Source organism: Bos indicus x Bos taurus, chromosome X, assembly GCF_003369695.1.
Source record: "Bos indicus x Bos taurus breed Angus x Brahman F1 hybrid chromosome X, Bos_hybrid_MaternalHap_v2.0, whole genome shotgun sequence".
In the NCBI taxonomy this organism is placed as follows: Eukaryota; Metazoa; Chordata; class Mammalia; order Artiodactyla; family Bovidae; genus Bos; species Bos indicus x Bos taurus.
Window position 1 is genome coordinate 89,327,798 of NC_040105.1, and position 12,445 is coordinate 89,340,242.

Consider the following 12,445-nt stretch of genomic DNA (forward strand, 5'->3'; position numbering starts at 1 on the left):
GCAGAGTACATTATGCAAAATGCCAAGCTGGATGAATCACAAGCTTGGAATCAAGATTGCCTAGAGAAACCTCTGATATGCAGATAATGCTAATAGCAGAAGGCAAAGAGCAACTAAAGAGCCTCTTGCTGAGGGTGAAAGAGGAGAGTGAAAAAGCTGGCTTAAAATTCAACATTCAAAAGCAAGATCATGGCATCCTGTCCCATCACTTCATGGTAAATAAATGGGGAAACAATGAAAACAGTGACAGACTTCATTTTCTTGGGCTCTAAAATCACTGCGGATGGTGACTGCAGCCATGAAATTAAGAAGCTTACTCCTGGAAGAAAAGCTATGACCAACCTAGACAGCACATTAAAAAGCAGAGACAACATTTTGCCAACAAAGGTCTGTATAGTCAAAGCTATGGTTTTCCCAGTAGTAATGTACAGATTTGAGAGTTGGACCATAAAGAAGGCTGAGCATCGAAGAATTGATGCTTTTGAATTGTGGTGCTGGAGAAGACTCCTGAGACAGCAAGGAGACCAAATCAGTCAATCCTAAAGAAAATCAACCCTGATTATTCACTGAAGGATTGATACTGAAGCTCCAATACTTTGGCCACCTGGTGTGAAGAGCCAACTCATTAGAAAAGACCCTGAAGCTGGGAAAGATTTAAGGCAGGAGAAGGGGATGGCAGAGGATGAGATGGTTGGATGGCATTCAATGGACATGAGTTTAAGCAAACTCTGGGAGATAATGAAGGACAGGGAAGCCTAGCATGCTGCATTCCATGCAGTCACAAAGAGTCAGACATGACTTAGCAAATGAACAACAAGAAATGTTGAAATCCACACAGCTTAAGCATCTCTAATTTACATTATAGCTACAGAAAATATATTACTTTATTCTGACAAGGCAAAGAAAACATCAGTTGTGTGGGTTAGATTATTCTTTTTTAAGAAATTATTTATTTTTGGCTGTGGTGTGTCTTCATTGCTGCATGGACTTTTCTCTAGTTGCAGTGCTTGGGCTTCTCATTACAGTGGTTTCTCCTGTTGCAGAGAATGGGTTCTAGAGCACCCAGGCTCTAGAGCACAGGCTCAAAAGTTGTGGAGCTCAGGCTTAGTTGCTCCACAGCATGTGGGATCTTCCCATATCAGGTATCAAACCCTTGTCTCCTGCATTGGCAGGTAGATTCTTTACCACTGAGCCACCAGGGAAGCCCTAAAGTATTATTCTTCTCTGCATTATCATGGAGGATAAGGAAGCCGTTAGATAGGGTTGGTTATGAAAACTAATGAAACAAGTATATTTATAAACACTTCAATAATCTGTAGATTTTGCCCTTTTAAACATTCCAATGCACAGCTCAATTTCTACCTCTTCTTGACATTCTATAGTTCCATGATCCACTTACAATGTAGTTGCAAAGCATCAAGTGAAGGATCTTTAGCAGTACTTTCCCTCTTAAGTCACTTTGCTTAAAACTAACCTAAAAGGGCCCATTTTTCTTTCACTTATTATAGTTCTGAAAAATTATCATATCTGGTAATATTTCTTGAGTATATGTGTTAATAAAAAATAAAAGATTAATGTGTTTTCTAAGCATTTGATTGGAAAATTTCAAAACCTGTGTATACACCTGGATTTTAACTTAACAAAATGTGGAGAATTTTAATTGACATATTTAAAAATTTAGACAGAACTGATACTTACGCATACTCCCAGTTGTTTCTGGGAGCATTTGTTCTTTGTTTCACAATTTGATATACTCATGGGAAAAATTTCCTAATCCTTCTTGTATTCATATTTAGATTTGTTGATTTAGACTTCCTTGAGATTTAGAATAAAAAGACTTGTTTGTGTATAATTTTTTAATATAATTTTTTCTTTGTTTCAGTATGCTAGATGTAGCTATAAAATAACTACAATGTCTGTCATTTAGAAATCAAATGGAACCAGCTCCTCTTTAAAAAGCTCTCTTTACTATTTTTTAAAATGTAGTTTAAAAATAAAGCTAGACATATACAGATTATAGTAAAACAAGTTAATATTCCTCCTCACGGTGAAGATAAAAATCTTAAGTGAAAATAGAATGTTCTGTCAATTAAAAAAAAAAACAAACACATTTCCAAGCAAGCCAGTTTACTAACTGGTATTTCGTACATATCTTTGTTAAAATCTTTAAAAATGGGTAAGAGAAACTAGAAAACCTTAGAACTTTGACATACATCTGAAAAGACGGCAAACTCATTTTGAAACAAAATCCTTTCTTGACAATTGAGCATATCCAACTATTAAGATGCATCTGAGAATTTTCAGGGGAAAAAAACTCCAGGTATTCAGGTTTAAGATAAACAGATAAATTAAAGGAAAGGGAAAGATAAACAGAGCGTTACATCCAACACAGAGACTGAATCTGAAATGGACTTAGGACTGAAAAACAAAAGTGAGATAAGCAAGAATATGTGAGCAAGACTGATCAGTTTACTTATGTCCTCACATCAAACTGTCGTATACTGTGGGTATATATATTTGACGAGAATGAAAGATTAGCAAGTTGGGGCACAAAAACTCTTAAATGGCCAACATGAAGGTTCTGTGTCTGGAACAGAGACTGTTGTTGTTGTTCAGTCGCTAAGTCATGTCCAACTCTTAAACGGAAATATACACATATTTTTTAATTATATGCTTTCACTGCACTTTTCTATTATCAAGTAGAGAGTCAGTCTTGTCAATTCTGCATTCTCATTGACTTAGCATAATATTTTCAGTCTCTGCTCTAGGGGAAGAAATAAAAGCCTCTATAATCCAATCCAAGTAAAATAATATAGCCAGTGAAGCCAATGTTGATTTTTTCTTTGAATTTTTAATTAAAATAAAAGTAGTTGTAATGTTTTATCAATCTATTAAAACATGAGATTGAAAAAGAAAAATTAATTTGAATTGAAACTACATTTCCATAAAAGACAAACATCAAAATCAGGCTTTTAATTATCTTTTGCCAAGAATATCTGCCTTGTCTAATATTTTACAAGTAAATAGATATGTCACTATTTTGCTTTGGCCCAGATTATATAAATAAGGCTGACCTGCTTGATGTTAAAAAGATTATCAGACCATCTCCCTACAGCAATTAGTCCTTTTTTAATGCCTCATTGAATTCTCAAACATAGTTTGAGTTGTTAAAAGCCATGTTATATGAAAGTACAAGGTATGTATATATGATTAAACAACAAATATAGTCAAGAAAAATAACAAGATAATTTTTTAAAAGTCTGAATTCCTAAAAAATGATAACGTCCCTAATTTTCACTTCTGCTTTATGATGGTAACTTAGAGAATACAATTTCTTTGGTATTCATCTTATAAAAACTAAACATAAGTATAAATAGGAAAGGTACTATGAGTTCCTTTTAAAGAGGGGACCACACAAACATAAATCTTTTTTCAAAATGATTTGATTGGTATATAATTACCTCTGTGCTAATATCGTGATATTGAGTTGAAGTTGCCCCACACTTGAGCCTGAGCCTTGCCACCAATTCCTCAAATTCTTTTACTTCACTGAAGCGAAAAGCTGTTTTTCCTTTGACGCTAATGACGACAGATTTGCTGGAATCATTTGTCTTATCTATAGCTAAGACCTGGGGGATGAAAACATAAGTGAATCACTTTTTTTCTCATTTTTGACAAGGTCAGGCAAAATGGCTTAGCTTATTATTATTTGTTTTTTGTGGCAACAAGTTTTGGTCTGTGGTAGGACTTAGTAAGGAATAGACTTTGGGTATTAGTAGTATCACTGATACAAGCAATCTCAGCGCAAGTTATTTCACTTCTTAAGGGAAAGGTTAACATGTAACCTTTAAAAATGACCAAAGTAAAAATTCAATGCTGCAATACTGATAACTGATTTTTGACTTATAGAAAAGCTATCAATTCTTTTCTTTCTGACCATGTATATATATCAAATGTGATAGTGTTGGTATTCATGTCATAAATGTCTGAGTGATTATACTCTATGTTGCATCACCCCAAACCCTTATGTTGTACATAAACTTTTAGTTGTTTTCATTTTCAATAAGAGCTATAAGGTTCTTATCCTAGTACTCTTATCCTTAGGAATGGTACTCTTATCCTGGAGAATATTACGGAACTTAAAAAAGATTATTTAAAAATTACTAAAAAGATGTTGCACATTGTTTTTAATAATTTACAAAATTAAAGGGTATTTTACTCTGTGAATGATAACATTTTTGAACTAAAAACTGATATGCAACTAAACTTACTTTACCTCTCGTAATGGAATGATTACACTACACAGATTGCCATCCTGGCTAGCAAAGCAGATATAGTTTTCCGAGATGCACATTTTTCCATGAGTGTTGAAGTGGCTGAATGGTACCCATAAGAAACATTCATGTACTTCTTTCAAAGTCTCTTCTTTGGGCAGCCTAAAAAAAGCACTGAATTGCTCACTGTGGGCTCGGTTTTCCAGACCTCTATAGGAAAGAAAAAAAGAAGGGGCTCAAATGATGCCTTCTAAAGTGTACACATGTCTACACTGATTAAGTGCACTGTAAAACAGAACGATTAAACACTACATGCTATGCTCTTCAACAAATTATGGAATGAAAGAAACACACTGATTCCTAACCAATTTGTTCTCTTTTCCAGTTTTGTATTATTAGTAGATTCCAATGCACAACAGCTAGAGATGATGTAGGTCTTCAAACCATCTGTTAAAGGGTGATTTGCTAGGAGATTATTCTATTATTATATTCATATGTGAATATGGCTAAAACCAATCTTGGAAGATAATAATTTTTACACCTGGTTATCAGGAAAATCAAGAGAGTTACCCAGTTTAAACAAAATGATGAAAATTTACGGCATCAAAATTTAGACGGGAAGACTAGTACATAAAAATAACATTAAAATCAAATGAAGCCAAAATCTAAACGAATGTTTAAAAAATTCAAAGTAGAGACACAATAAAACAGTGCTTTCACAGTTTTGGGCACAGGATGGGTGTCAATAAATACAGATGACTTGTTAACTGACACATAAATATATAAATAAAAAACAATTGCTTAAAATAGCACAATTTTTCTAGAGGCATTAAACACTTGAGCTAAGCAGCAAAGCCATCTGGGGTAGTGAGTAAATTATGCAAGTTCTAACTCTAAGCCAAAAAAGTTAAAACTAAATTTATCCTTCCAGCATATACTGTTTGAATATGTGGCAGTTCACCATGTCTTTTAAAAATAATTCTGATAAATATGAGCAGAGACTCACAATTTTTACCTCACTTAAATTGCAATTTGGTGGGTTTTTCCACTATTATTGAAAAACATAAGATCTTTTTGTATGAATGAAAAGATGTATGCAATATATTATTTTAAGAGGAGAAGTAGACTGTAGCATAATATGTGATGTTTAATCCCATTCATGCTTTTGGCAAATATTTTTTAATTCATGCATTAAAAGGTCTGGAAGGATATACACTGAATTTAGCTACTATAATTCATATTTGTAAAAACAATAAACCAAAGCAATAGATATTCCATTTTATTTTAAAAATGTCATTTGGAGACGAAGTCTAAATGATCTGTTTTTTTTTTTAATGTACTAGGGAAAAGGATTTAGATATATATGATATTCAATGCATGTGCTCAGTCACTTCAGTCATGTCCGATTCTTTGTCACCTGATGGACTCCAGCCCACCATGCTCCTCTGTCCATGGGATTTTCCCAGCAAGAATACTGGAGTGGGTTGCTATTTCCTCCTCCAGGGGATGTTCCAGACCCAGGGATCAAACCCACATGTCTCCTGCACTGAAGGTAGATTCTTTACTGCTGAGTTGCAGGGGAAGCCCTAATTTTCAGTAGGTTCTTTTAAAAATGCACATAGACAAAAATGAATCTACTATATCTCATTTAAATACAGACTTGGTTATGAATAACTCATTGATAAGTGGCCTTTTAGGATATTTTAAGGGAAATAAAATAGATAAAATGTTTATGCTTAGGGTGGCCAATCAAAACAACCTATATAAACAAATGCTTCACTATAACATAAATTATATTCTTAATCCTTATAGAGTTTAAATCATGCACACTGGGACCTAATTTTGATAGTAAGGTGTAAAACAAATTCACCTTGCCGATCTATTTCCAGAAAAGTAAGAAGGCTCACAAAGGGAACCCTTATGTATATAGATTTTAGGAATGGGTTAAGAATAGCCAAGAGGAACACCTGTACCTAGGTTAGGGCTATGTAACAATCACACAGCATCCAGGTTACTAGTTCTGGTCTATCCACAGGACTGCAGCTTAGCTTTCTCTTATTTACACTTTCCCATACAGTCTATACCCTCATCCTTCTTGTCAGAAGCTCTTCTCACTAGCTATTTCTGGATCCTCTCTCCTTTGGCACACTCATTTCAGTCAACTGTTCTGAGTGTTGAGCAGGATGAAAGGGCTCTGGTCGGTTTCAGCAAACCAAATATAGAGGCAAACAGCCATAAGACAGATACTTCTGATGCAGGCACTAATAATGGTTACTATTTATCTAGTGCTTTATATTTTACAAAGTGCTTTCACATGTTATATTGCTCATTCCTCACAAGTGCTCTCTGAGGTACAAACAACAGATGAGAAAACTGAGGTCCTGAGAGGTTACAACTTTTCCCAGGGTTGCTCTAATCTTATTCTAAAGCTCATATTCCATTGATTCTACTAACTTATCCTTATACTAAAATGTGAAACTCTCAGGAGGAGAGGGTTGGAAGAGGGAAAAATTGGGAGTCTGGGATTAGTAGATGCAAGCTATTACATATAGGATGGATAAACAAGATCTTACTGTATAGCACAGGGAACTATATTCAGTATCCTCTGATAAACCATAAAGGAAAAGAATGTGAAAAAAAATATATGTATAGCCAACTGAGTCACTTGGCTTTATAGTAGAAATTAACACAACATTGTAAATCAACTATATATCAATAAAATTTTGTAAACAAAGAAAAAATGAAACTACCTATAAAATGTGTTTAAAAATAAACAATACATTTAACAATTTCAGCCTTAAATCTATCTAGGCTACTCCTCAGGCTAACCATGCACACAAAAACTTCTATGTTTCTAAAAGCACTCCAGAGCAAATCCTACTGAGATCTTAAATAATTTTCAAATCTAACTTCTATTACTTCTTAACATTAAATTTCTCAGAGAGGATACTATTTGTGAAATGCATATGAATAAACTTTAAAAACTCACACATCAGTGATTACTCCAAAGAAAAACTATCATATAACATAGAACAGTTAACTTTTTAAAAATTAATTTATTTAATTGGAGGCTAATTACTTTACAATATTGTGGTGGTTTTTGCCATACATTAACATGACTCAGCCACGGGTATACATGTGTACCCCATCCCAAACCCCTCTCCCACTTCCCTCCCCATCCCATCCCTCTGGGTTGTCCCAGTGTACCAGCTCTGAGTGCCCTGTTTCATGCATCAAACTTTGACTGGTCATGTTATTTCACATATGATAATATACATGTTTCAATGCTATTCTCTCAAATCATCCCATCCTCACCTTATCCCACAAAGTCCAAAAGTCTGTTTATATCTGTCTCTTTTGCTGTCTCATGTATATGGTCGTTGTTACCATCTTTCTAAATTCCATATATATGCATTAATATACTGCATTGGTGTTTTTGTTTCTGACTTACTTCACTCTGTATAATAGGCTCCAGTTTCATCCAGCTCATTAGAACTGATTCAAATGTGTTCTTTTTAATAGCTGAGTAATATTCCATTGTGTATATGTATCAGAACTTTTTTATCCATTCATCTTTTAATGTTATTCAATGCCACCATTCTTTGGTCAAACAATACTTTAAAAATAAATATTAATTAAGCTTTGAATACCTTTTAGTGATTTGTAGAGGATCATCAAGGACTGGGTCATTATCAAATGTTTCCTTATCAAAAATTCTTTTTATAGCATAGTTTGCCAGTTGTTCCATAAGAAGGTATGTTTGGTTAATATGTAAAAACATTGAAAAGTAGTGATTCTCCCCTTGGGAACACACATGAATACTCTCTGTCAGTATGACATTTGAAGTCTTTTCAAGTTTTGAGACTGCATCCCAGGAGATAATGAGTTTTACTGCAAATTAGAGTTATAAGCAGATATGATTAAATTTCTCAATGTTGATTAATGTTTATCAATCAGGTCTTTCAAAACAAACAATAGTCACTTAAAAAATGCTATGAACAACTAAAATGCTTTTGAGTTCGAGATTAGTTTAAATTTTGAAGCATAACAATGAACATACAACAACTGATTTTAGGAACAGATATAATTCACCAGGGAAGTCCCTAATTTTAAATAATTTTTAATCTTTTTTTCTGATTTGATATTTAAACCTGATATTAAATTTGGTATTTCAATTTATACAATTATATAACTATTGGGATAAAAGCTATACATATGCTATGAACAGTACTGCTTGATTCTTCTTTGTAGCTGTAGGACATTAGGTACTATGATTACTACACATATTGTGTATTGTATGTTTAAACAATTATTTAAATATAGATTGAAGAAAGTGCATAGTTTAGAACAAGGGAAAAAAAGGATATGTCAGATCACCATCATCATTTAATATTCATTTGCTTCCCACAGCAGGCAAGGCATTCTATATACAATTCAAATGGTTCTTATGTTAAACAACCAGTCCTAAAAGTATTCTTCCCCAGATGAAGTGAACTTTTAAATGTATAGTTTAATTACCTTTAATATCTATTCTACTACTTTACATGCAACCTAATACCATCACAAAGTTGATAGGTGAGTTTGTAAATTCAAAGTCATAGTAAACAACAGAAACCACTTACTTTCTGATCCTAACAAAAAAGAATAGAAGCTCAGAAAATTGGTGCTAAGATATAGCCAACCCTGACAAGGAACCCGTCCTTTCCAATAACTGCACGAGTAATAGGTAACTAACTTTTCCTGCTCTGGCAAACCAAAACATTTTTCAAATTTCAAAAGGGCTTCTCGAAATTTTTCAGGATCGTCTTCTTTTGCAAAAGAATGTTTTCCCTCTTCAGCAATTAATCCCTAAAGGAGACAAAATAATTTCTGAAAATTAATAATTATCCATCAACAAAAATATACCTCACATGTTTAAACAGTTCCTTGAATAAAACTGTGTATACACACACACACATACCTACATCTCTTACGACAGAAGTGAGCAAATCCTCTTTAATTTTGTAATTAAATTTCTTTAAATTTGCCATTTCGTAATTTAATCTTTTCCTAATGCCTCAAAAAAAAAAAAAAGCTACCAAAAATACAGGTGCTAAATATTATTTTGATTGAGTGAAGGGTTCATTCAAAGAGATTCTTAAATGAAAATATCCCTAAGTGCACTCACAAGGGCACCAAAGAATAACCACTAAGTTTACAACTCTCTTTAGCTCTGATTCTGATATTTATACGTGTGCTTCTGCCAGTCCTGAAAGGTGCCAGTAAAACAATGAACTTCTATGCAACTTTCATCCTCAAATAAAAGGGTCGAAGAGTTTAGTATTCCATCTACAAACTATATCCATGCCACTTACTCTTATCTTTCCTTGTACAAAATTAGTAATATCTTCATTTGAATCAAACACAGATAAGGTCTTCATGATATTTTCTTCTAACCACTCCCAATGTTTGGTTATTTCTTCTCTGTCAGCACCTGATTAATAATAAAAGGGAAAGAGAGACTCAAAGAAAACTTCACACGCACAAAAAAACTGCTCTTGATATTTATAAGCTTAGTTTAAAAAGCTATAAAATAATATTTGCTCTTTTAAAAAATGATCATCATAAAGGAACAGGACACAATGTTTATTCTCCATGTCATCCTTAAGTGTGAGTATGAACACTAGTTAAGTAAATACAACTCATTCGAGAAAAGATACAAAATTTTAAAAACAAGGTGCCAGTAACTGGTACCTACAGTAACCAGTTCTTTTAAGAGAATATATCGAGTGTGTGCTCAGTCGCTCAGTCATATCTGACTCTTTGTGACCCCACGGACTGTAGCCCGCAGGCTCCTCCGTCCATGGGATTTTCCAGGCAAGAATACTGGAGTGGATTGCTATGCCCTCCTCCAGGGGATCTTCCCAACTCAGGGATCAAACCTGCATCTCCTGCATTGCAGGCGGATTCTTAACTGCTGAGCCACCAGGGAAGCCGTGATATATAGTGTACGTGTGTATTTGTTAGTTGCTCAGTCGTGTCCGACTCTTTGCGACCCCATGGACTGTAGCCTGCCAGGCTCCTCTGTACATGGGATTCTCTAGGCAGGAGTACTAGAGTGGGTTGCCATTCCCTTCTCCAGGGGATCTTCCCAATCAAGGGATTGAACCCGGGTTCCCCACATGGCAGGCGGATTCTTTACCATCTGTGCCACCAGGGAAGCCCAAATATATAGAGTACTAGAATATAAATATACATAATTTAATCTTTGGTCTTCAAATAATACAGTCAGCCCTGTGCCTGTGTGACTGAAAACAGCACGCATATGACAATTCTATGCACACTGCATAAACACGGATCTCAACTGTGTTTATGGAGCTTTCTCTCAGTCAGCTCTTTCATTAAAAAGCCTAGTCAACTTACAGAAATTTTATAAAAGAGATTAGAAATCCTATAGCAAGGTTAAATCCTTGTGATCTGCTGAATCAAGGTTAGGTGGTTTACTGAGGGTCAGAGTACTTGCATTGACAGAGTACTTGCATTGTTATTAAACTTAACTCTGGGTTGCTTTGATTTGAAGAACATTTTAATATTTTAATATCTATCAATTTCCCCCTATAACCAACATAGTTTTAGGATCTCCCTAGCACTGTAGATTATACAAATCTCACTCAAAAGAAATATCCTGACTTCTAAGTATGTTTTATGACATATGGAGAGTGATACATTAAAAATGTATTGATGGGCTTCACTGGTGGTCTAGTGGTTAAGAAGTCATCCACCTGCCAATTCAGGGAACATGGGTTCTATCATTGGTCCGGGAAGATACCACATACAGTGGAGCAACTAACCCCATACCTCACAACTACTGAGCACACACACTGCAATTACTGAGCCTACGCACCTAGAGCCTGTGCTCCACAACAACAGAAGTCACCACAATGAAAAGTCTGCATTGCAATGAAGAGTAGCCCCTGCTCACTACAACTAGAGAAAGCCCGTATGTAGCAACGAAGACCCAGTGGCAGCCAAAAATAATTTTTTAAAAAAGTATTGACACTTCAAAACTGCCTATTTTCTACAGATCAGTTAGAACTGTATTCATGTTACTCAAGTCATCACACCATGTGTAATAACTTTCTTTAATGAACCACAAATAAAAGCCATGGGGAAATTTTAAGGCCTTTATTGTGGCCCTTTAGGTATAAGGAAGCTTCACTAATAGGTAACTACTATATTTCTGTGCATTTCCCAGGTGGCTCAGAGGTAAAGAATCTGCCTGCCAATGCAGGAGATGCAGGTTCAATCCCTAGGTCGGGAAGCTCTCCTGGAGGAGGAAATGGCAACCCACTCCCATATTCTTGCCTGGAGAATACCATGGACAGAAGAGCCTGGCAGGCCACAGTCCACAGGGTCACAAAGAGTCAGACATGACTGAGCAACTGAACACACATGCACTGTGTTTCTGCATCAAGTTAATTTGGGAAGTAAGTTGTATATTCATCCTTTTTTTTAAGAAATGAGGATATAATTTCAACCAACTCAACTTAGAGTTGAGGTTATAGACATCTCATGATGTCAGCAAGTATCTTCCATATTTAGTTTAAATGGTATTCAATTTGAAAGAGTCAAGAGAAAACACTCATCAGAAACACTAAAGGAAATTGAGAGGGAGATGCAAAAAACAAGCCACACAGTTTTAAAAATTAATTGTATGCTATATGTTCACACACATGAACTGTCCAGAAGTTCACATGCTTTTGTATTTTTTAAGTATATCTACTTTAAAAAGAGAGGGGGAGAAGAAAGAAAGAATCAGAAAAAGGCAACCTTTCAACATTAAAAAAACCCCATAAATCTCAGATTCTAATTTAGACCAACATTGTAATGGCATCATTAAAGAAGTAACAACTATCACTGTATTTTTTCTTAATTTTGAGTTGCTATGTTAAGAAGAATCATCCTAATTCCTTTTCTACCACAATAGATACATGTGGAAGAAACTGAACCACCTGAATATGGATGCATTTGAACATATTCATGGATGAATATGTTGCACTACGTGTAAGTTATCCCTTCATATTTCAAGGATATGATGCCTTGTTCAGGTTTTCAGGCTTATATTTTCTTAGAGATCAGCCTTTAAGTTTTGGGCTTGATTCTCCTCATCTGAATTATTAGAGATGAAACAA

At 34.7% G+C, this 12,445-nt stretch overlaps 1 protein-coding gene across 2 annotated transcripts in view; it reads right to left on the minus strand.

Moving 5' to 3' along the window:
* TBC1D8B (TBC1 domain family member 8B) overlaps positions 1 to 12,445 on the minus strand; it is a 77,755-nt gene that overhangs the window by 43,794 nt on the left and 21,516 nt on the right. For both annotated transcript variants that reach the window (XM_027533649.1, XM_027533650.1), the window contains exons 3-7: positions 9,629 to 9,747; positions 8,897 to 9,122; positions 7,925 to 8,165; positions 4,277 to 4,484; positions 3,462 to 3,629 (exon numbers count right to left, since the gene is read on the minus strand). In XM_027533649.1, coding sequence (XP_027389450.1) covers positions 3,462 to 3,629; positions 4,277 to 4,484; positions 7,925 to 8,165; positions 8,897 to 9,122; positions 9,629 to 9,747 — 962 coding nt within the window. The remainder of the gene's footprint in view (positions 1 to 3,461; positions 3,630 to 4,276; positions 4,485 to 7,924; positions 8,166 to 8,896; positions 9,123 to 9,628; positions 9,748 to 12,445) is intronic.